The sequence below is a fragment of the Oncorhynchus mykiss genome, chromosome 7 (genome assembly GCF_057628025.1).
Source record: "Oncorhynchus mykiss isolate SJ-2025 chromosome 7, ASM5762802v1, whole genome shotgun sequence".
In the NCBI taxonomy this organism is placed as follows: Eukaryota; Metazoa; Chordata; class Actinopteri; order Salmoniformes; family Salmonidae; genus Oncorhynchus; species Oncorhynchus mykiss.
The window spans coordinates 42251179-42275395 of NC_143028.1; the positions used below are offsets into that span (position 1 = coordinate 42251179).

At 42.0% G+C, this 24217-nt stretch overlaps 2 protein-coding genes across 21 annotated transcripts in view; both read right to left on the reverse strand.

Moving 5' to 3' along the window:
• The window catches only part of LOC110527914 (protein NDRG3), a 69912-nt gene extending 64643 nt beyond the window's left edge, over positions 1-5269 (reverse strand). For 4 of the 5 annotated variants that reach the window (XM_021609522.3, XM_090241025.1, XM_036983384.2 and 1 more), the window contains exon 1: positions 5061-5254. The gene's annotated coding sequence lies outside the window, so the exon portion shown is untranslated. Of the gene's footprint in view, positions 1-5060 lie in introns of all 5 variants that reach the window. The other variant, XM_021609520.3, reaches the window with a different exon arrangement.
• A 1367-nt stretch (positions 5270-6636) lies between these two features.
• Positions 6637-23943, reverse strand: LOC110527915 (PHD finger protein 20). Of its 16 annotated transcripts, none has more exons than XM_090241044.1 (19): positions 23641-23785; positions 22548-22634; positions 21001-21101; positions 20638-20809; positions 20410-20494; positions 16585-16661; positions 14363-14849; positions 14144-14230; positions 13860-13910; positions 13490-13759; positions 13191-13412; positions 12862-12960; positions 11917-12072; positions 10770-10951; positions 9984-10083; positions 9621-9816; positions 9038-9497; positions 8643-8808; positions 6637-8406 (listed from the first exon to the last, which is right to left on the reverse strand). In XM_090241044.1, the coding sequence occupies exons 2-19, from the start codon at positions 22575-22577 to the stop codon at positions 8264-8266; spliced, it is 3084 nt and encodes a 1027-aa protein (XP_090097170.1). In that variant the 5' UTR covers positions 22578-22634; positions 23641-23785; the 3' UTR covers positions 6637-8263. The 16 variants fall into 16 exon arrangements, with proteins under 16 accessions (XP_090097170.1, XP_090097169.1, XP_090097168.1 ...); XM_090241043.1 differs by having other exon boundaries at positions 21001-21104; positions 23641-23756; XM_090241042.1 differs by having other exon boundaries at positions 21001-21104; positions 22548-22695; positions 23641-23746.
• Between the last annotated feature and the right edge of the window lie 274 nt (positions 23944-24217).

Sequence of the window (24217 nt, forward strand, 5' to 3'; positions counted from 1 at the left end):
AATCATGTATAATCAATTTAATTTACCACAGGTGAACTCCAATCAAATTGTAGAAACATCTCAAGGATGAACAATGGAAACATAATTCACCAGAGCTCAATTTCGAGTCACAGCAAAGGATCTGAATACTTATGTAAATAAAATAAAAACTTTTTTTGCTTTGTCATTATGGGGTATTGTGTAAAGATTGATGAGGAAAAAGTATAACTGGTGGTCAAACCAAGAGCGTTAAAACAGTCTGAGTCTGGACTAACCCATTCATAGATGCTAACTGCTTTAGCGCTTATTGAAAAAAGTATCTTATAGCTTGGGGAAGTTTGTTAACAGATGTTTACTTTTATTGTAAGAAAGAATATAATACGTTTCTGAACACGACAGGAATGTGGATGCTATCTTGATTACGGATAATCCTAAATGAATCGTGAATAAAATCGAGGCACAAATATCATACCCCCTTCAAAAATGCTAACCTCCCCTGTTATTGGTGAGCTGTTCGCATGTCTTGGGGGTACGATCTTTGTGCCTCTGTAACTTTCTCACTCATCATTATTCTTCATGATTATCTGTAATCATGGTAGCATCCACATTAATGTAGAATGGAGAAAGGACGTGGCATCCTGAGTATAAATTGGAATATTCTCTTTGGTAGATGGATGTAAAGATGGGTTAGTTGTCAACAGCACGCGTACAATATTGATGCGTATGCAACAAAGGCTAAAAGCTGTGAGTTGTTCTGATTGAAAGCCAACCCTGTCTGTCTTGCCCCACAGTTGAGCACGTATCAGCTTTGTTGGAGAAAGGACATTGGGATGTGAATGGTGTGGAGAGATTACACTACATATAATTCTTCTGGCACCACAAGACATTGTCAGCAGTCACCTGTTAAGCATCACTTTCTACCGTGATAATTAACTATGGTGGACTGCATCTCTCTCCCAATAGAAGGCTACGGCTATTATGATAACAACATCTAAAGCAGGGTTCCCCAACCTTCAGCCCGTGGGTGGTTTTATTTGTCCCCCAAGTTTTCTGAGCAAAATGTTATTATTTTATTTTCATTGTTGGACATAAGACTGTAAAAACAAGTGACTTTAATTTTGGTAATCTGCCCCAAGTATTCCGACGCATAATAAAGAGACGCGTGATCCCGACCATCCACTCAAGAAAAAAAGATCAGCCTGCGGTGGAATTTAGTTGATGATCTCTGGTCTAAAGTAGAATTTTGGTGTTTCTCTTTGGTGTGTCAAGCTAAAGCCTCTTTAGACCATAATAAACTGACCAAAAGCCTGTAGTGGTCATGTAATGGGAGCACTGCTGTGAATGAAAACAACTGGAAAGAATGTCAGTGTTTATTTTGTAAACTATGCACGCCTCTGATTATGTGGCATTGTTGAGGTCATTCAGGTAATAGTCCCTCCCTCCCACCAACTGAATTCAAACACCTGGGGTGTATTCACTAGGAACCAAACAGAACCAAGCAAAAGAAAACAGAATAAAACGAGTGACCTACCTGAATTTGTCCAATATAAACTCTAATTTCTGTTGCAAAATGCAACTGTTTGGACCACGGCTGAATTCCAAACACTTAAGACATACCCTATCCCCTCAGCCCGCAAATTAAGTGGACACTTCTGATGACTTTTCATGGCGTCTGAAGTAGAGGTCGACCGATTAATCGGAATGGCCAATTAATTAGGGCCGATATCAAGGTTTCATAACAATCGGAAATCGGTATTTTTGGGGGGCGATTTTTATTTTTTACACCTTTATTTAACTAGGCAAGTCAGTTAAGAACACATTCTTATTTTCAATGACAGCCTAAGAACGGTGGGTTAACTGCCTCGTTCAGGGGCAGAATGACAGATTTTTACCTTGTCAGCTCGGGGGATACAATCTGGCAACCTTACAGTTAACTAGTCCAACGCTCTAACCACCTGATTACATTGCACTCCACGAGGAGCCTGCCTGTTACGCGAATGCAGTAAGCCAAGGTAAGTTGCTAGCTAGCATTAAACTTATCTTATAAAAATCAATCAACGACTGTCGTTGCTCCAATGTGTACTTAACCATAAACATCAATGCCTTTCTTAAAATCAATACACAAGCATATATTTTTAAACCTGCATATTTAGCTAATAGAAATCCAGGTTAGCAGGCAATATTAACCAGGTGAAATTGTATCACCTCTTGCGTTCATTGCACGCAGTCAGGGTATATGCAACAGTTTGGGCCGCCTGGCTCTTTGCGAACTAATTTGCCAGACTTTTACGTAATTATGACATAACGTTGAAGGTTGTGCAATGTAACAGGAATATTTAGACTCATTGATGCCACCCGTTAGATAAAATACGGAACGGAATAAACGTTTTGTTTTCGAGGTGATAGGTCAAATCCAGAAACCAAGGCTTGTATTTCTGTGTGTTTATTATAGTTAAGTTTATGGATAGAGCAGTCTGATTGAAGGGTGGAAGCAGCAGACTCGTAATAGTCAAAGGTATATGGTTTAGAGAGAAATAGTCGACGCGTTATAATTCCTGTAATAACTTGCGGCTGAACTTGAAAAGGGGTTCCTTCGTTATTTTACTGTTCATGTCTTCCATGGAGAATGTCTTGATCTACTTCAAATTAGGTCTGTGTTTCGTTCAGGCTTAAACCGCCTCTGCGTTTTGATACCCATGTAAATCTCACTAGGATAAGGTAACGTTTGTCAAAATATTTTCATAAATCCACTCTACAAAAAAATTATCTTCGCTTATATTTAGCCAATATTGATCAGAGTTACCTTGTCCTATGGATATCTACACCGTTATAAAATTGGCAAGGTGGTGTAAGCCGACACGAAACACAGACCTTATTTTAAGTGAATCTAAAAATATCCTATGGAATAAATGAATGAAGGAACCGCTTTTCAGATTTTGCTAGAAGGTGTCATGGGAATTATGACTCGCACTTTGGTAGTCAATTCTTACAATGTCCGTTATTAAAATAGGATTTCCTGCATATAGAAATTACAGTTTTTGTTTTCAACATTCATCGCAGTTAACTTAAACTCTATTTTTATTCAAACAGTTGAGAGTATTTGTCTCCTAAGCAGACTCTTCAGTATCATTGACACTTCAGAGCTATGTGTGTTTTACAGATGGCAGAGAAAAGCAGAGTACCAGTGTGGGACTATTACATGGAATTGGCACCAGGGAAAGCAAGGTGTCTTATTTGTGAGAAAGATGTACGCATGGGGTCAGCAACGGCTAAATCAAAAAATACCACCAACCTGTGGAATCACCTTAAGAACACCCATCCAAAAGCCCATAATATGTTTAATCGGTATCTCCTTTTTTTGTCCTCCAATAATCGGTATCGGCATTGAAAAATCATAATCGGTCGACATCTAGTCTGAAGAGTATACACTTGCAGGGCAAGGCGCGGGAAGAAGGAATGATTTTTAAATGAACCTCCATTGCCCGGAAATTCATCACTCGTGCATCCCGCGATGATTGTGGGTGCTTTATATGCACTACGTCAATTATGATTGCATGTCTACTTATATTAACTTTATCATTATTAATATACACCTACTGTATGATAGCTAGCAAATTAAATTAGATAACTAAGGTTAGCCTGCATAACTGGAGCTTCTGAAGGAAGAGTTTTTTTTATTTCTACAATTTCCAAAAGCTAACCAAACATCATTAATTTACGAGACTTGTTTGTGCCGTCATGTGCATTAGTAGTACAATTTCTACCCTTTTTACATTTGTTTTTACTTCCACTTGTATGTTGACTTATCCATATTTACGTTGTGGTTGTAAGTTTCGGCTGACTTTTCTTAGTGGATGTACAATTATCACGAATTTAATTTATGGGGCGTTTCAGACCCCGAAGTGAACATAATTGTACACTCGCAGAAACGGGTGCTTACGATGCAAACTACCCTTGTTTGGACTGACCAAGATGGTCACGGGGATTCCCCCAAGGTCATAAGACGAGGGTGTGTCTTTTATGAGTTTGAAATGCAGCACACGTGTCAAACTCATTCCATGGAGGGCCGAGTGTCTGGGGGGTTTTACTCCTCCCTTGTACATGATTGATGAATTAAGGTCAGTAATTAGTAAGGAACTCCCCTCACCTGGTTGTCTAGGTCATAACTGAAAAGAAAGGGGGAAAACATCAGACACCAGGCCATCCAATGGATGAGTTTGACACCCCTGGTTTGTACTAATGATTACACGCCTGAATCCAATGACCTACAGTTCAGCTTCACCTGTGTGACCTTCACCTATCCCAGCCTGGTCTCTTAGACCCTATCCAGGTGACTGCTGACAATGTCATGTGGTGCCAGAATAATGATATGTAGCCTAATTTCTCCACGCCACTGGTTGCCAACTACATCAGCATAACAGCGTGGATATGCCAAGTATTGTCTACTTAATTAAGCAACCATATAATTCAGTAGACTACGAGCGAGATCATGTTTTGTAACGTTGATGTTACAATAAACGGTTCTAGACGTGAGAGTGAAACAGGGCAGGTAGTTTTTATATTGCTCTATCTCGGAGATCGTGACAAAATATTCAGCAACCGCCTTCCTAATCGTTCGATGTTGAGACATAGATATGGGCGGGCCATTGACGTACAGTATGAAGTGCCTAACCTGTAAAACAAAAGTAAGTTATTCAACAGGAAATTATATCCTACAGAGGCTACTGTCGCAGCAGCAAATCGTGTTAGAGGCAACAATGAAAGTGAATAGGCTTGTTGAGCTATAAAATAGCAATACAGTTCATGTGCATTTACGCATGCAGATTTTGACACTTATCAAGTTAACCTCATTTTGTTACATTTGTTTCAACGCGCGCAGAATCGTGAATTACATTGGACACTATTGTGACGTTTAATTTTGGTTACTCACAGATCTCACCTAGGCCTACATTAGAACTGGCTGGAAGATGAATATAGGATATTATATCAAGAATACACCGCGAACTGGTGGATTATCCACACCAATGGCCACATCTGCTGTTGGCATAGCAATATTAGAAAATGTCAAGATCTATACTTACCGCTTGGATTGAATACGTATCCGTTCGATATGCGTCAAATCCTCTGGACTTTTGGTGAAATACCGGTGTTATAAACTGCACGTTCTTGTTCTTTGCCTGGTTGCGTTCCTATTCCAACGAGTATTTCGATGTCACTCTCAGGGCGGAACTACACATTGCGTTCTAGACAGAGGGGAAGCAGCCAACCAATAGCCTACGAGGAGGCAGTAGCAATTAATTTGAACGCCCCCAAGAGGTTTAACTGAGAAGATTCTGTCTAAAAACTGTAGTGTACACTATCAGTCCCATCATCATTGAATTGACCCATTTCTCGGAGATTATGCGCTTAAAATTCAATTTCAATCCTCAACTGATTGAATAAGAATACAAACAGGCGGTGATGCAACATGTTAAAAAAACTCGATTTAATCTAAACCTCGGACTTGTTTTGAAGTTGTAGGCTATTTCCAGACCAGCTGTAAAAATGTGGCGATCAGCAAGACCGCTTCCTTCAAGTCCTCATAAAATTAGGGTGAAAAATAAACATGCATTGAGGAAGGGATAGATAAAGATAATTTATAGCCTACTAGGCAAGCAATGTTTTGTTGGATGGGGAGTGTCGCTGCACAGCTATTTTCAGGTCTCTCCAGAAATGTTAGATGGGGTTCAAGTCCGGGCTCTAGCTGGGACACTCATGGACATTCCGAGACTGATCCCAAAGCCACTCCTGCGTTGTCTTGGCTGTGTGCTTAGGGTCATTGTCCTGTTGGAAGGTGAACCTTTGCCCCAGTCTGAGGTCCTGAGAACTCTGGAGCAGGTTTTCACCAAGGGTCTCTCTGTACTTTGCTCTGTTAATCTTTCTCTCGATCCTTACTAGTCTCCCAGACCCTACCTCTGAAAAACATACCCACAGCATGATGCTGCCACCACCATGCTTCATCGTAGGGATTGTGCCAGGTTTCCTCCAGACGTGACGCTTGGAATTCAGGCCAAAGTGTTACATCTTGGTTTCATCAGACCAATGAATCTTGGAATATTTCTAATGGTCTGAGTCCTTTAGGTGTCTTTTGGCAAACTCCAAGCAGGCTGCCATGTACCTTTTACTGAGGAGTGGCTTCTGTCTGGGCACTTTACCATAAACGCCTGATTGGTGGACTGCTGCAGAGGTAGTTGTCCTCCTGGAAGATTCTCCCATTTCCAGAGGAACTCCGGAGCTCTGTCAGAGTGACCATCCGGTTCTTGGTCACCTCCGTGACCAAGGCCCTTCTCCACCGATTGCTCAGTTTAGCTGCCAGCTAGGAAGTCTTGGTAGTTCCAAACTTCTTCCATTTAAGAATGTTGGAGGCCACTGTGTTCTTGGGGACCTTCAATGCTGCAGAAATGTTTTGATACCCTTCCCCATATCTGTGCCTCGACACAATCCTGTCTCGAAGCTCTATGGCTTGGTTTTTGCTCTGACATGCACTGTCAACTGTGGAACCTTATATAGACAGGTGTGTGCCTTTCCAAATGATGTACAATCAATTGAATATACCACAGATGGACTCCAAGTTGTAGAAACATCTCAAGGATGATCAATGGAAACAGGATGCAGGTATGTTTAAAAAAAATATTTAATTCATAAAAAAAAAAATCAGAACCCTTTTTCACTTTGTCATTGAATCATTTTTTTTTTTAAATCAATTTTAGAATAAGGCTATAATGTAACAAAATATGGAAAAAGTCAAGGGGTCTGTATACTTTCCAAATATATCAATGAGAGATTGTGTATTTATGTACCAGCATATCTGTTGCAATTTTTCACCATCTTGTTTGATTCTTCACCTGGTTGACCCACTAGTACAGTATGGCTCTTTGGAGGGCTATGTTTAAAAATAACCATCAATACAAAGTCATCCCAGGAAACATTCAGATGTATTTACACAAGAAATACAAAATATTGCAAATAAACAGTACAGATAAAACAATACAAGAAAAGGAAAATCGTGGATCTGTTACAAGTCTTCCACTGAGAACAGAACACAAAATGCTGAGGTTGTAGCAGACATCTCCACAAACATTTGCAGTAAGCCAAAAGTCAAAGGCTACAGTGAAGAAAAGTTAAAGGTCGAGTTCCTGCACGACTAGATGTGCAGGGCAGGCGTTGCACTGCATCTACCAATGGCTGTGTGCCAAGTCAGACTGCAGTCGGGCACCAGATTGCTATATCATACGAGGTGGTTAGCTAAAATGTTACACCTATTGCAGGTCTAAGATCTGGTATGCATCTGCAAAGTAGTAGGGCAGGAACTCGCGAGACGAGAGTGAATAGCATAGAAGAGAAGATGCACGGAATCCAACAAAATACAAGTGACATTAGCTTTGGAAAGAAACCACATTTAAACAATATGAAAACAAAAATCCAGAAACGTCACTCGTCATCAAACTGTGTACTGTCCCTCCAGTGTCTATAATACAGACCAAGTAAAAATTCACTACGTAAAATCTGAAAGATTAATCTTATCTATACAGTGCCATTATAAGAATATAGTTTGTATTGTCACACCCTATTTATAACCTTATTAAGGTTGTGCTCTGTAAAACAATCCACATGATCAGCAAACATAAGCTTAATAATTATGCGAGATTATCATTGACTAAGTACTTTACAATATTGAGACAGGAAAAAAGAGTTGCAAAATATGGCTCCAAGGACAGTGTTTCCAAAAGCTGTCATTATGAATATTGACAGTGTGTCTATCAGACGTTCAGGTGAGGTCTTTGAATACATAGTACAGCTCATCAATTTGTGGAGTGCATGACAGCAAGCTTCAAACAAAACCTCAGACCAAGGCATTAATATGATGCAGGTTTGCACCAACAAAACCCATCCGATCATAAACTGTCCCCGTTTGTTCTCTCTTGTATTGACTCCATCCATTACCTACTGCAATGACCACGATACAGCACATTTCCATTATGTGGGCTTTTCCCTGTACAGACTAGAGGCCTTACAGAGGAACACCAACTGTCATCCTCAAGCATTTTACCCCATGCCATGAAATGCTCCCACTAGTCTGCGGTATACTGAAAGTGCATTTGCATTTAATTATCTGGTCATTTCTCCTCAGTCCAACCCCCATATGCCATAGATAGACCTGTGAGTGGCTGCTCTCCACTGCATTGTCTCTTGGGAGTGCTGTGTTGGTCTGTGAATATGGATGTCACACTGCTCACTGGCTCCCTCATGTGGAGCAACACAGGGCAATCTGCTGCACCTTAGCCAGCTCTGTTAGCAGCAGCTTCATGCTGTGTTTAAGCTGAGGCAGGCGGGCCAGAGGCTCTGGGGGCTCCAGCTCCCCTGTGTAGTCCAGCCAACTCTCCAACACTGAGGAGGAAAGATGGAACAGACAACACTGTCAATCACTCATGTCAGATGCATAGCTGAGAGGAACCTATAATATACAGTAGATGTATTGATTGTGGCTACACCTTTGTGACAGGTAAGAGGACAATGTCTTGAGTTGTTTTGCTTTAAAATCTCTTTTTCCCCATTGTACATATACAATCAGTGGCATCACAAAACACTTTACTTGCTGACAGAAAATAAAGGGCATGCCTCACCATCCAGCTCCCTCTCAATGAAGTCCATCCTGTGAGTGACCTCTTCCTGTACGGCATCTATGTGATCCAGCAGGTTGATCTGCCACTGGTGCTGCTGGCTACTGCCGTCTCCGTCCCCTCCCTCCATCTTCACCTCGGCATGGCCCCAGCGACCAACATCTGAACCCTGGACACATGGGAAAGAAGATGCTTCAGTCATAAGGTTGACTACCACTCTATAGTATTGTTCATGCAGGATGTATGGATAGAGAATATAGGAAGCTTTAGTTTTTTAACAAGGACCAGCGATCACAGTTGTATACCCACCTATTGTTTTACCACTACATCACTGGCTGAAATAGAATGGACCTTGGGGTGAGTGTTCAGGGGTGTGTGTGGGCTGAAACAGCACTAACCTTGGTGTGTGTGTTCAGGTGTGTGTGGGCTTTGGGCCTGGCTGTCTCTAGCATGCCTCCATAGCGCTGCTCTCTCTCCAGGAGGTCCTCAGTACTCCTCAGGCTGTCCTCCAGCTCAGAGCCCCTCCGTGTGGTCTCCACAACCAGCCTCTGCTCCACCGCAGGGTAGTACGCCCGCGGCTTCTGGTAGCAGTGCTCACTCATAATGTAAGAGTCCTGGAACGACTGGTATGGCGAGAAGGCGGAAGAGGAGGCTCGACTGAGCTTCTCCATGGCGGCTGACATCAGAGCTTCTGCTCCCCCACGCGCAAGACTCTTGTGGTCCCTCTCTGAGCCCTCGTCTGTTGGCGCTGGAGACGGTGCTGCGTCAGTGCCCGTCCCCGAGCCGTCTCTCCTCCAGGGCCTCTCTGCCCGCTTCCAGGGCTGGCACCACAGCCGCAAGTCCGGGTGGGTTTGGGTACTACAGGGCCACACACAGGCATTCAGACTCCATACAGACTCTACTCATTTCATAAGAGTATAAGATATTCATTCATATTAGTGTATAGATGGATAGTTTTTCCCATTCTATTCCTCTACTTACTGTAGGATGCTCATCTTGAGCTGCAGGCCATTGAGCACCTCCACCACACGGTGGACGTCTCCTAGTAACTGGTGTGTTGCTGCAATCTTCTTTGCATTCTGGTGGGAGTAGTTTTCATCCAGGAAGGACAGACCGTACATGTGACCCCTGCTCAGCCAATCACGATCATACCAGTACCGCAGGCTCTGCCTCTGACCTGGAACAAAGATCATGAAGGGTCACATGGTATCATAAGACACATCCAGAAAAATTACAGTTAATTGTATTGGCTTATTTAGTTTAGTGTGAGCCTCTTTTAAACGCCTGTGGAGAAACCTGCGATGGATTTACTAGTAATCCCAGTTGTGTGTTCCTGGCTCTCACCTGGTGGGTCTCGGCAGACGTAGCAAGCGTATTTGTCAGGGACGTTCTCCTCCAGGAGGCCCATGCAGGTGCCATGCTGCCAGCACAGACACTCCTCACACTGAGGGAGACGAGAGACAAGGCCAGGGAGCAGAGTTACTATCAACTACTCAATCATGCAAATCAAGGTTTCTCTCTGCTGCTAATGGTTGGCCTGAGATGGGCTTGGCCTTCAGTTAGGTGCTATTTAATCTCGGTTTACTCCAGAACTAACGTTTAAGGACTGCCTTTCCCCAACCCTGATACGTCCAAATAATCGGGGATGAAAAACCCAAACACTGATGTGGTGATACTAATGGTTTGTCAAGGCTGATGGTTTGTTTACATAGCAGGTTAGAACTATCATGGCAAGTTGGGAGAATTAACGTAGCAGGTTATGTGAATGAGGTTAAGGTTAGGAAAAGGGTTAGGCTTAGTTAAAATGCTCCAATTGTCAATAAGTGTAGTCCCAACTCCATCTAGTAGGCCTAACTCCATCTAGTCACAACGGTAAAAGTCCCGACAAACCATCACTATCATAACACCTGAACTACTGCTGCTTGTTATCCTACGCATTCCATCCCGTCGCGATAGATTTTTGGGTTTACAGAATCGCAGAATCTGTCTCAGAGAGATTAGGTGCCATTTGACAAATGTGATTGATTTAAATATATAGAGTTGGTAGGAATCCACTAGTCTCGCAGTCTCACTGATGTGTATTGGAGGGAGGTTTGGGCTAGAGCCAGGTAAAACCCCAAGGTAGCTCACCTGTATCATGAAATCGTTTTCCTCTTCCACCTCACAGACGCAACGCACAATCTCCTGAGCGCCCGTCTCCAAGGCAACAGAGCCCAGATTCAGGGGTGGAGTAGTGACGTCCAGCTCCGCCCCCTGCTCATCATCACTCCACCCACAGCTGTCAGTTGACCAATCACTGATGCTATCCTCATCTAGGAGGGGAAATCAAGGGATGGAAAAGGTTAACTAATACAAACAATCCTGGTCAAGATGACCCTAGTCTCTTTTAGAAACATTGCAATACTACATGGACATCTATATTTCTTCCATGAGCTAGTTTCATACCAAACAGTATATTTCTCAATGTGAGTCCCCAGAAGATAACAGAATTTACATCCAAATGACATGTTTGATCAAGAGAATATTGTAACACCAGCAACAATGGTAGAAAATATAGGAAGAAACTATAGCTAATTTCATCAACAGTATTTTAACGTACATTTAAGTGCCAAAATAAAGGAAACACTTGAGTAAACGAGGGATACAAAGTATATTGAAAGCAGGTGCTTCTACACAGGTGTGGTTCCTGAGTTAATTAAGCAATTAACATCCAATCATGCTTTGGGTCATGTATAAAAATACCCAGTTGCCCATTATTTTGGCTACCATGGCTAGAAGAGATCCCAGTGACTCTAAGAGGGTTCTCAAAGGAGCATAGGGGTTTAAAGGGTGTGTGTGTGTGTGTGTGTGTGTGTCTCTATGCCACGGCACATATAAGCTGTTCTGGAATCGCATGGTTGCCCAACGTTCTAGTAAGACATTTTGTTGTTGTTTCCTATATTTTGGCAGTTACCTGTATATCCCTTATGCATAGCTCTGTGGGTTGGACGTATAACAAACCATATTTTGCACAATAATGAGTATAAAGCAAGCCATAGCAGCAGAAAAAGGCCCTTGATTCTATCAAACCATAGAATCAGTCCTCAACTGTGACAACAGTTAGTTTGCTTTTCACGCCAGAAAGTGTGGAAAATAATGAGCAACATCGGTTTGATACAGAATTGAAAAGATACAGGTCGAAGCCAAGGACAAATGACTTGGATTGACACCAGGCAAAGAATAATGGAAAAAGGGAGAGAGCGACACACACACATAACATACGCACACTGATACCCACCATCCACGTGTATCTGCTCTGACTGGTTGTATCCGGGCCTGCAGTGGTATAACTCAGGCTTGTGATTGTGTGAGAGGGGGAATTTGAGTGGAAAATTCAATTTGGACTGAAGATCGAATATTGAGATGTCAATATTCTCCTCACTACCTGTGCACTCTGTTAATAAAGGGGAGGGAGGGGGAAGCAGACGCAGAACAAAATGTCAACTTTGGACTTGCTGATGAGGACAAACAAGTGATAATCTATTGGGGGGGGTGGGGACAAACAAACACTATATAAAACAGACCTCTGATGTTTACAGCTAAAGATACTATTATTGGTAGGGGAATATTTCCTTATAACAAAGAAACCATAAATGGTCAACTTGTGTCCATAAAATACCTCTACTTGAGTATTTCTGAGAGGTGAACTGGCCAAAACAGTGTAAATATAGTCTAATTGTGCATAGTAAATAAACTGTCCTCCTAAAAGGTGTTATAACAAGTGTTATCCACACTCAGAGTGAATTTAAACTAGGTCAACAGACATAGTGGTGTCACAGTGGCTTGTGGTCAGCATTAGACTTTTCACAGATGAGTGAGATGGTTATAAAATCCATAATAAAGGCCTTCCTAGCCTAATGTGTTATTATATGAACCAAACATGAGCCGAAGACGTGCATATCATTTAAAGGTCAGTGAAAAAGGAGGTAAAAGCACAAGACTGCTGATGCAAATGAAATGAGCAGTGGCTATTTGACTGATGAAGCGGTATAGGCCAGTAGTGAGGACAGGTAGTTTTCGTGATAATCCCACACAGACCTACACCTACCACACCAAGAGGAATGCAGGATGGCTCTGTGCTCAGGGGCCTTCCCACGGCCTGAATGAAGCGTTGCACATGCAGCTGAGCAACAGGACACGGGCCCCATTCAGAACGGTAGGGTGACTAGAGTCCCCTTCTTACCAGACTTGGCCTTCTTTTTCTTCTTCTTTTTCTTCAGTTTAACGCGAAGGAAGTCTGTTTGTTTCTTATCCTTCAGCCGGTCTCGTTCTTTCACCAATCCTGGAGTGACACAGAGTGACCCAAGAGTTAAGAGAGTGCTTTAGATCCTGAACGCATTACAAACACTAGAGCATGCCAAATTTCACAATATTCCTGTTGTGTCACATTTAGAGAAAGTGAAAATGAATCTCTGATCAGAAATCAGCTAAGATGCCTACACATTTGCTTCCATCTATTGACCTATTTAAGACCTCTCTTTAGATCTTTCCACGTCTCCATTTTATACACACCTAAGTCCATGCCACTGCTCATAAACGTCTCTGTCGCCACCAGTCTCTGGCCATTCCTGTCCAGCTGGTTCTCTTTGCTCTTCTCCCTCAGCAGCGCCCTCTGCTGCTGGCTCTGTGTTGGCTCTGTGCTGACAGCAGGTGGCACTGACCTGCGTCTGCTCATTGTCTTTGCCTCACTACGTGGAGACGGGGGAGTTCTGATAGGACTGTGCACAGTGGAGTCTGCCAGGCATAGAAAAAACATTATTATGACTAAACCTTTGTGTAAATCTATCTACAGCCATTTTTTTTACACTCACGCATTGAGGCAGAGATGGTGCGTCTCCTCTTAGGACTCTCCAGAGTGGTAGGGAAGGGGTGCTTCTCTGAGGCCTGGGTCTGGACACTCCTGGTGGGGCTGAGGTCATCCTCTAGCTGCTGGTCCTCTCCGTGGTAGTACTTCATGTGGTAGTGAAGCAGCTTGGCCTTGCGGAACGACTTGGTGCAACCCACAGCGCTGCATTTAAACGGGTTGTGGTCCAAGTTGATGGACAGGACTGGGGGAGGCTGGTTTTTGATCACTCTGTACACTGAAAACACAATGGAGACGTGTAAGAGAGGATGGACAAACAGCTAGGAGTGGAAAGAAACATGTAAACTGATCTAACAGAGAGCAGGGGGAGAACTCACATGGCTCTCTGCTGAATCTGTTGGGGTTGTGAAAACCCTGCTTCCTTATTGCTGGAACAAAAGACAAAGATCATATAAAACTGACAATCCCTGACTGACGACATTCAACAACAAATTAAAAACACTTCACTCTCTCAGAATTCTCATAAATATATTCAAACCTTCTATACTATTTTGTCAACTTGAAATGTGGACAGAACCTTGAAATACAACTGCAGTGACAGCTTCCATTATTTGGAAATAAGTCCTTTTGGATAGTGATTTTCTGAAGGGTGTCGTCTTACGTTTCACTGGGAGGTCCAGTGGTGCAGATTTTGAGCTCTCCGGTTGGCTCGCTGCCTTCTGCTCCACTCCGTCATTGGTGGACAAAGCTGAGGGTAATGGGATAGACACTGGCCCTGTCAGTGTTGACATCTGATTGGGTGACTCAGTGGATGGCTTAGGTTCATTTGGTGAGCTCAGGACTGTGTACTCAGTTTTAATTTCCACCTCTTTTTTTATACCTCCATTTAAATTATGAGTAGACCTCTCCTCACTCTGTCCTCGGTCTCCTTCCACCTTCTGTCCTCGGTCTTCTTCCACCTTCTGTCCTCGGTCTTCTTCCACCTTCTGTCCTCGGTCTTCTTCCACCTTCTGTCCTCGGTCTTCTTCCACCTTCACTCCATTTGGGCCCACAGTGGCTGTCATGTGATCCCGGAGGTCGTTCAGTCCTGCATGCTGCTCTGTATGTTCCTCCTGCTTAATCGCGGGTGGACTCTCTTTGGTGACGTCCACCTCACCGTCCTTCCTCTTGGTCTTCTCCTGTCCCTCCCTCTTGTCCCATTCATCAACCTCATTATTATCCTCGGTCTCACTGTCTCCCTCCAGGTCAGAGGTACTGCGTCTGGCCCTTTTATTCTTGGGGATGTTTTCCTGAGGCCTCCGTTCTCTGCCATTCTGGTGCTTCCTGACTCCATTCCTCTCAGCAGACCGAGTCTTCCCTCCTCCTCTCTAGTTCCAGGAAGAGAGAGGTGATGAAAAGAGAGGAAAATAAGGCAAAGTATGACCCACAGAAATGTGACCCTTTGCATGGCAAGCCAACACAATATGAACAGAGACAGTGCCTTCAGAAAGTATTCATACCCCTTGACTTATTCCAAATTTTGTTGCGTTACAGCCTGAATTAAATTGGGTTTTTTCTTACCCATCTACACACAATACACCATAATGACAAAGTGAAAGCATGTTGTTATACATTTGTGCATATTTATTGAATATGAAATACAGAAATATCTCATTTACACCTGAGTCCATACACGTTAGAATCACCTTTGGCAGCGATTACAGCTGCGAGTCTTTTGGGGTACGTCTAAGAGCTTTGCACACCTGGATTGTACAATATTTGCACATTGTTCTTTTAAAAATGCTTCAACCTCTGTCAAGTTTGGTGTTGATCATTACTAGACAGCCATTTTCAAGTCTTGCCATAGATTTTCAAGCTGATTTAAGTCAAAACTGTATCTAAGCCACCCAGGAACATTCAATGTCATATTGGTAAACAACTCATGTGTATATTTGGCCTTGTGTTTTAGGTTATTGTCCTGCTGAAAGGTGAATTTGTCTCCCAGTGTCTGTTGGAAAGCAGACTGAACCAGGTTTTCCTCTAGGATTTTGCCTGTGCTTAGCTCTATTCTGTTTCTTTTTATCCTAAAAAAAACTCTGTAGTCCTTGCAGATGACAAGCATACCCATAACACGATGCAACCACCACCAGGCTTGAAAATATGAAGAGTGGTACTCAGTGATGTGTTGGACATAACGCTTTGTATTCAGGACATAAAGTTCACTTCTTTGTCACATTTTTGCAGTTCTACTTTAGTGCCTTATTCCACACCAGATGCATGTTTTGGAATATTTGTATTCTATAGAGGATTCATTCTTTTCAGTCTGTTAATTAGGTTAGTATTGTGTAGTAACTACAATGTGGCTGATCCATCCTCAGTTTTCTCCTATCACCGCCATTCTACTCTGTAACAGTTTTAAATTCACCATTGGCCTTATGGGGAAATCCCTGAGCAGTTTCCTTCATTTCTGACAACTGAGTTAGGAAGGACGCCTGTATCTTTGTAGTGGCTGGGTGTATTGATACACCATCCAAAGTGTAATTAATAACGTCACCATGCTCAAAGGGATATTCAATGTCTGCTTTTTTTAATTTTTTATTTACCCATCTACCAATAGGTGCCCGTCTTTGCGACCAGACACCTCCCTAATCATTGTGGATGAATCTGTGTTTGAAATTCACTGCTCAACCGAGGGACCTTACAGATAATTTGATGTGTGCGGTACAGAGATTAGGTAGTCAATAAAAATGTATGTTAAACACTATTATTGCACACAGTGAGTCCATGCAACTTATTATGTGATTTGTTAAGCACATTTTTACTCTTGAGCTTATTTAGGCTTGCCATAACAAAGGGGTTGACTTATTGACTCAAGACATTTCAACTGTTCATTTATTAAATTTGAAAACATTTCTAAAAACGTAATTCCACTTTGACATTATGGGGTATTGTGTGTAGGCCATTGACACAAAATTTCAATTTAATCCATTTTAAACAGGCTGTGTCAACAAAATGTGGAAAAAGTCAAGGGGTGTGAATACTTTCTGAAGGCACTGTATGTGCCATTTGAGCAGCTAGAAACAATTGACAGTCCCTGGTGAGAGAAGGAAACAAAGAGCTCACCTCTCTGACAAAAGGCTTCACGTGGATCCCCTTCACTGTCTGGACGACTCCATCATAAAACTTCACGGTGTAAGATGCTGAGGGCAAATGGAGATCAGATGGATCAGGTTGATGCTTGATTTTATATTATTTAACAAATTAAAAATGCGGTTGAATCTGTGTTTGAAATTCACTGCTCAACTGAGGGACCTTAGCCAAATACATTTAAACTCAGTTTCACAATTCCTGACATTTAATCCAAGTAAAACATTCCCTGTCTTGGGTCAGTTAGTATCACCGCTTTAGTTTAAGAATGTGAAATGTCAGAATAATAATAGAGATAATTATTTATTTCAGCCTTTATTTCTTTCATCACATTCCCAGTGGGTCAGAAGTGTACATACACTCAATTAGTATTTGGTAGCATTGCCTTAAACCATTTAAACTTAGGTCAAACATTTTGGGTAGCCTTCCACAAGCTTCCCACAATAAGTTGGATGCATTTTGGCCCATTCCTACTGACAGAGCTGGTGTAACTGAGTCAGGTTGGTAGGCCTCCTTGCTCGCACAAACTTTTTCAGTTCTGCACACACATTTTCTATAGGATTGAGGTCAGGGCTTTGTGATGGCCACTTCAGTACCTTGACTTTGTTGTCCTTAAGCCATTTTGCCACAACTTTGGAAGTATGCTTTGGGTCATTATCCATTTGGAAAACCCATTTGCGACCAAGCTTTAACTTCCTGACTGATGTCTTCGGATGTTGCTTCAATATATCCACATAATATTCCTTCCTCATGATGCCATCTATTTTGTGAAGTGCACCAGTCCCTCCTGCTGCAAAGCACCCCCACAACATGATGATGCCACCCCTGTGCTTCATGGTTGGGATGGTGTTCTTCGGCTTGCAAGCGTTCACCTTTTTCCTCCAAACGATGGTCATTATGGCCAAACAATTCTATTTTTGTTTCATCAGACCAGAGGACATTTCTCCAAAAAGTACGATCTTTGTCCCCATGTGCAGTTCAAACCATAGTCTGGCTTTTTTTTTTGAGCAGTGGCTTCTTCCTTGCTGAGCAGCCTTTCATGTTGTCAATATAGGACTTGTTTTACTGTGGATATAGATACTTTCGTATCCGTTTCCTCCAGCATCTTCACAAGGTCCTTTTCTGTTGTTCTGGGATTGATTTGCACTTTTTGCACCAAAGTACGTTCATCTCTAGGAGACAGAATGGATCTCCTTCCTGAGCGGTATGACAGCTGTGTGGTCCCATGGTGTTTATACTTGCATACTATTGTTTGTACAGATTAACGTGGTACCTTCAGGCGTTTGGAAATTGCTCCCAAGAATGAACCAGACTTGTGGAGGTCTACAATATTTTTTCTGAGGTCTTGGCTGATTTATTTAGATTTTCCCATGATGTCAAGCAAAGAGGCACTGAGTTTGAAGGTAGGCCCTGCAATACATCCACAGGTACACCTCCAATTGACTGAAATGATGTCAATTAGCCTATCGGTATCTTCTAAAGCCATGACATTATTTTCTGGAATTTTCCAGGCTGTTTAAAGGCACAGTCAACTTACTGTATGTTGACTTTTGACCAACTGGAATTGTGATACAGTGAATTATAAGTGAAATAATCTGTCTGTAAACAATTGTTGGAAATATGACTGTGTCATGCACAAAAGTAGACCGACTTGCAAAACAATCGTTTGTTAACCTCTCTTGGATAGTGGGCGGTATTTTCACATCCAGATGAAAAGCGTGCCCAAAGTAAACTGCCTGCTACTCAGGCGCAGAAGCTGGGATATGCATATTATTATTATTATTAGGAGATTTGGATAGAAAACACTCTGAAGTTTCTAAAAGTGTTTGAATGATTTCTGTGAGTATAACAGAACTTATTTGGCAGGCGAAATCCCGAGGACAAACCAACCAGGAATTTGTTTTTGGAGGTCACTCACTTTTCAATGAGATTTCAATGGGAATCTAGATTTCTAAGGCACTTGCTTGCAGTTCCTATCGCTTCCACTGGATGTCAAAAGTATTTAGAAATTGGTTGATGTTTTTCCTTTGAGAAATGAAGAAGTAGCCCCGTTCAGAACGAGGGTCGAGTGAAGTGTACTGTTTGTTAGAGGCGTGTGACCTGAAAGCTCCACTTTGTTTTTATCCGCTATTGAACGCAGTTTATCCCGTCTTAAATTGTATAGATTATTTACATTAAAAAATACCTAAAGTTGCATTAGGAAAGTTGTTTTGAAATGTTTGGACAAAGATTACAGGTAACTTATTAGATATTTTATAGTCATGTTGCGGGAGTTGAAACCGGTGTTTTTCTGGATCAAACGTGCCAAGTAAATGGACATTTGAGATATAACGACGGAATTAATCGAACAAAAGGACCATTTGTGATGTTTATGGGACATATTGGAGTGCCAACAAAAGAAGATATTCAAAGGTAAGGCATGAATTATATTGTTATTTCTGAGTATTATGTCGCACCTGGCGGGATGAAAAATGATTGTCTGTGTTTGTTTGATGGGGTACTATCCTCAGATAATAGTATGGTTTGCTTACGCCGTAAAGCCTTTTTGAAATTTGACACAGCGGCTGGATTAACAAGAAGTTTATCTTTAATCATATGTATAACACTTGTATCTTTCATCAAAGTTTATGATGAGTATTTCTGTAATTTGATTTGTCTCTCTGCAATTTCACCGGATGTTATTTGAGACAATGCATTACTGAACATAACGCTCCAATTTAAACTGAGGTCTTTGGACATAAAGAGGGACTTTATTGAACAAAACTAACATTATTGTGTAACATGGAGTCCTGGGAGTGCCACCAGATTAAGATCATCAAAGGTTAGTGATTAGGGGGCCTCCCGGGAGGCGCAGTGGCTAAGGGTTGTGCCACCAGAGACCCTGGGTTCGCGCCCAGGATCTGTCGTAACCGGCCGCGACTGGGAGGTCCGTGGGGCGACACACAATTGGCCTAACGTTGTCCGGGTTAGGGAGGGCTTGGCCGGTAGGGATATCCTTGTCTCATCGCGCACCAGCGACTCCCGTGGCGGGCCGGGCGCAGTGCACGCTAACCAAGGTTGCCAGGTGCACGGCGTTTCCTCCGATACATTGGTGCGGCTGGCTTTCGGGTTGGATGCGTGCTGTGTTAAGAAGCAGTGCGGCTTGGTTGGGTTGTGTATCGTGGGACGCATGACGTTCAACCTTTGTCTCTCCCGAGCCCGTACGAGAGTTGTAGCGATGAGACAAGATAGCAGCTACTAAAAACAATTGGATACCACGAAATTGGGGATAAAAAAAGGTTTGTGATTAATTTAATTGCTATTTCTGACTTTTGTGAGCCCTCTCCTTGGTTGGAAAATGTCTGTATGGTTGTTTGTGGCTAGGCGCTGTCCTAACATAATCGTATGGTGTGCTTTCACCGTAAAGCATTTTTGAAATCAGACACTGTGGTTGGATTAACAAGAAGTTTATCTTTAAAATGGTGTATAATACTTGTATGTTTGAGGAATTTTAATTATGAGATTTCTGTTGTTTGAATTTGGCGCCCTGCAATTTCACTGGCTGTTGTCGAGGTGGGACGCTAGCGTCCCACAAATCCCAGAGAAGTTAACAAGACATTTGTGGAGTGGTTGAAAAACAAGTTTTAATGACTCCAACCTAAGTGTATGTAAACTTCCGACTTCAACTGTACATAACAAAATTGTCAAGGATACAAACACAAAAATGTCAAGAGACTTATTTCCTTTGTGGTCCTCTATTCTGCAGCACAGAACACACAAATCCCTTCAATATGCATACGAGTGTACTTCCAAACCACTCACCATCTTTATTGACTGCTAAGACCTTGGCAGGGTAGAAGCGGCAATCGGACCAACTGGCGAGGACCTTGTCATTCACATGAAATCCCTGAAGAGACAGATGAAAGGAGGTGTCACACATGGATCCAGTATCAGCCTGAGCAAATGACATCCAATAGAAGTAGGCGGAGCAAACAAAAGACCAGGTAAAGCTAAGCAGAGCAATCAGTAGGGATCTAGTCCCTATCTTACAGGGATAGGATCGTCGTCCAGCAGTCCCTGTCGTCTCAGCTGGATTCTCTCTACAGGTCTCAGGTAGGGGCTAGTCCAGTCAAACCACTCATCATAGCGGTGGCTCCACTGACGGTAGTGGATCAGGATCTTCTCATCACTATAGTCAATCTTCTCTATGTTGGCCGGATACCTAGGAGCAGGGGATATATGAGGGGTGACTGAGATGGGAGCAAAGCAACTGAACTGGATAACAGAAAGACAGAGAGAAAGACAAAGAGACTGAAAAATAGCTGAGGAAAGCAACAAAGAGAGTGCAGGCAGATAAAGACATACTGTACTGAGAATGAGAGAGAGTGATGGAGGGACAGAAGCATGACTCACCAGTTTTTGAGGGTGTCTCTGGCCTCTAGTGTTGCTCCCACCTCAAAGGTTATCCCTCTTCTGTTAGGGGGTGTCTTGCTCATCATGCCCACATCCACCTCCTGCTGACAGACACACAATTCTACTTGGTTAAAAGACCAGACACACATACACTTCTAGTTCTTAAAACTGCCATGACGGGGGTCCAACGTGAGTTCGTACTGGTCTAGAGACTGGATTAGAGTGAACTGGCTTAAATACAAAAGAGGTCCAACTCCATAATCAGTGGAGAATTTAGTTAGTTCTCAATTTCTTTTGATCAGCATTTACTTGTTACATAATGAATCATAGTGGTGGAAAGTGAAAGCAAACAATGGTGCTAAGGGTCTTAGTCATTTTGCTGAGAGGACTGCCAGGAAGAGAGGTGAGAGAACAGGGGATGAGGCTTGTCTATATGGCTGAGAGAAAAGGGAATTATTCAATAAATACAGGAACACAATACTGTGTGTACCCAACAATAACTACTGTAAGTATGTAGACACATGGGGAATAAAAACGATAATTACTGAAGTTAGTATTGTAGCAGTAGACACATGAAGGGATTCCACAATGTTTACAAAAGACCAACGACTGAGCAAAAATGTTGGCAGGCACAGTGGAATTTAGCCCCTAGTCTAAAAGGTGTGTTGACACCATGTAGTTCTAAGCTATATCTAAAATCTTAGTTTGTTGCATCCAAAGATAGGTGTAAACATTGTAGTGTGTATCATCTAAATAAATAAAAACGAAGAAATAACAACTTAAGCCATTATAGGGCATCCATAAAGTAGTCATAAGCTCTACATAGACGTTTAATAAGAATTTAAGCAAAGTCGTACTACATAATGAGCGATGTGAAAGGCCCTTAAATCTGGTGCTCATCCAAAGATGGCATAACCCCCTTGACACCCTTAAAATGGCTTGACATTCGTTTATGATAGCAAATATGTCTGCCCCGTCATTTAGGCTATCAGGCTCCAATGTTTATCCAACGAAAACACTTAGCAAAGAAACACATAACGTTATATGCTTAATGCAATCCTCAGATCTCATAACAGCACGCAAACCTTCCTCTGAAGCATCTGTATGTAACCCTTACTCCATCTATTTTATAGCAATACTGTCTAATCCCTGTCTCGAGAATTTTGTGCAGCCAGTACCTAATAACGAGGTCAAGAGCCAGACAGCTTTCAAAGACTTGGGCAGCACGATGAGAAATTCCGACACTGTCTATTCTGTATCCTTTTGTCCAACTGGAGTGATCACAGTGTGATGATTCATGACTGAATTCCAATTCGGTCAAATTGACAAACATTTTGCTTTTGATGACTAAATATGCTCAAACAAAATCTGTGCTACTCAAAATTGTCCATTGTCTGGTCCATTGCAGAGCGTTACATTGTGTCTCGCGCCCTGAATACTTTGTATCCTCTAGCATTGTCAAACACAATCACTAAAATCCCGGGAAACACACGATTCTAAACAAATCTTTGCAATACATTCGCCTAATTTCGGGAGGAAAAACTCACCTTTGTGTAGAGACTTTGAGCATATTCCATTTAAATGCAACAATAGTAGCCGGATATCTTCACACTACTTGGCAACCCACGTGTTTTCTGGTCAGGCGAACATTCCACATATTGAAACAATGGGAGACAATAGCAATGCAAATGGTCTCTGAAATTAGATTAAGCTAGTTATGTAGGCCAGTTGCTTATGTAACATACATGGATAACATGAATCAACGTTATGTAGGTTCCATAAACACATACTCTGACGAAGCATTTATGAACGAATACGGCATAATTCTTTCTGGCGGAGTGTGGCTCTAAACGCACGGAAGCGACCTCAATGACGCGCAATACACGTCAGTTGTTTATCACAGACTCGATGAGGGTGAAAATAATTTAACTTAGACCTTGGCTTCAACTATAGGCCTACTATAGTCCATGGCTTTACATTACCTATGTAACATAACCATAGAAGGCTAGTTGCCGATAACATTTTGAAATATAGCCTAATCCTGTAAATTGCCATGTTTTTCTCTCTCCATTATTTGGCAGCGCAGCTTGCACGTTAGCATTCACCCAGCATCCACTCCAAAGTAAGGCTTACATTAGATGCATATGATTTTATACAATTCAAAAGCTGCCTTTTATGGATTAGTTTCTGACAGTTTATCTTCCGATTTTCTATAAGGAGTCTTGAATATATTTCACTGTAGTTTGTTAGTGACTTGAATAAAGCTAATTGGTTAAGCGGTCTGATATGGGCGGGCTTGAGACATTTTACAGGCCATTCAGACTGTCATTCATAAGAGGATCGGGCCTCTACGCCTGGCCACACGTTTTCTTACGGTAAATACGGCATGGAAATAGAGCACTTTAAACTTCCCTGAAGCCACCGAAACAATGACGAGTCAACCTTACACCAAGCATAAGATATCCGCAAACCAAAACAAATCTACATTACAAGTCTTTACAAGTTATTTGTTTAGGAAGCAGAAGCGTCATGCCGCATTCAGATTACACAATGTTTTGTGTTATTGATGCATAAAATATTTCTATTCTGTCTCAAATAATAATGACTAAAATGGTGCAGAAAACTGATATCAAATGTTACCTTGATTTCTGGATACTGTGTTTCCAATGGTGATGTGCAGCGTGTGGTGCTTCTGATTCGAGAGCACGCAGTTGATTTTTTTTCTCTCGATGCACTCGCACTACCGGCGCGCAACTACGCATGTATTAAATATACCTTCTGTTCCAGAGATGCATGGTAGAGGCTATTTGCAGGCTATACACAAGTAAATTACTTTGTCGTAGGCCTTCCAATATGACATGTACAGCCAATGGCACATTGACATCAATAGTAGGCTAGGCTATATTACGTCGTATTACTAACATAGCTAATTGCTGGCAGGGTATTGTTTCTTGAATAGTGCTCGATTTTACTCCGAAATAGGCTATATTTCCTTTATTTAGAAGACAACACTTTCTAAAAAAAAAAAATCTGAATCATGTTAATTTAATTTCCTGCAACTTCTGCATTACATTCTTATGTACAAAAAGATCCACTATATTTGTTTTAATTACCAGGACGATAAGGACAATGACAAGACAACCATAAAGAACTGAGGACCATGTCGGCCTACTTTACAATACTCAGACGGTACAACACATTTGGACAAGACATTAAT

Bases quoted from the DNA above. Each gene is read 5' to 3' on its own strand.
- LOC110527915 (XM_021609524.3), bottom strand. From the start codon at position 22,577: ATGGAATATGCTCAAAGTCTCTACACAAAG. The intron at 13,760-13,859 runs GTGAGTTCTCCC...TTGTGTTTTCAG, and splicing joins CAGATTCAGCAGAGAGCCAT to TGTACAGAGTGATCAAAAAC. The intron at 10,952-11,916 runs GTGGGTATCAGT...TTCCCCTCCTAG, and splicing joins AGAGCAGATACACGTGGATG to ATGAGGATAGCATCAGTGAT.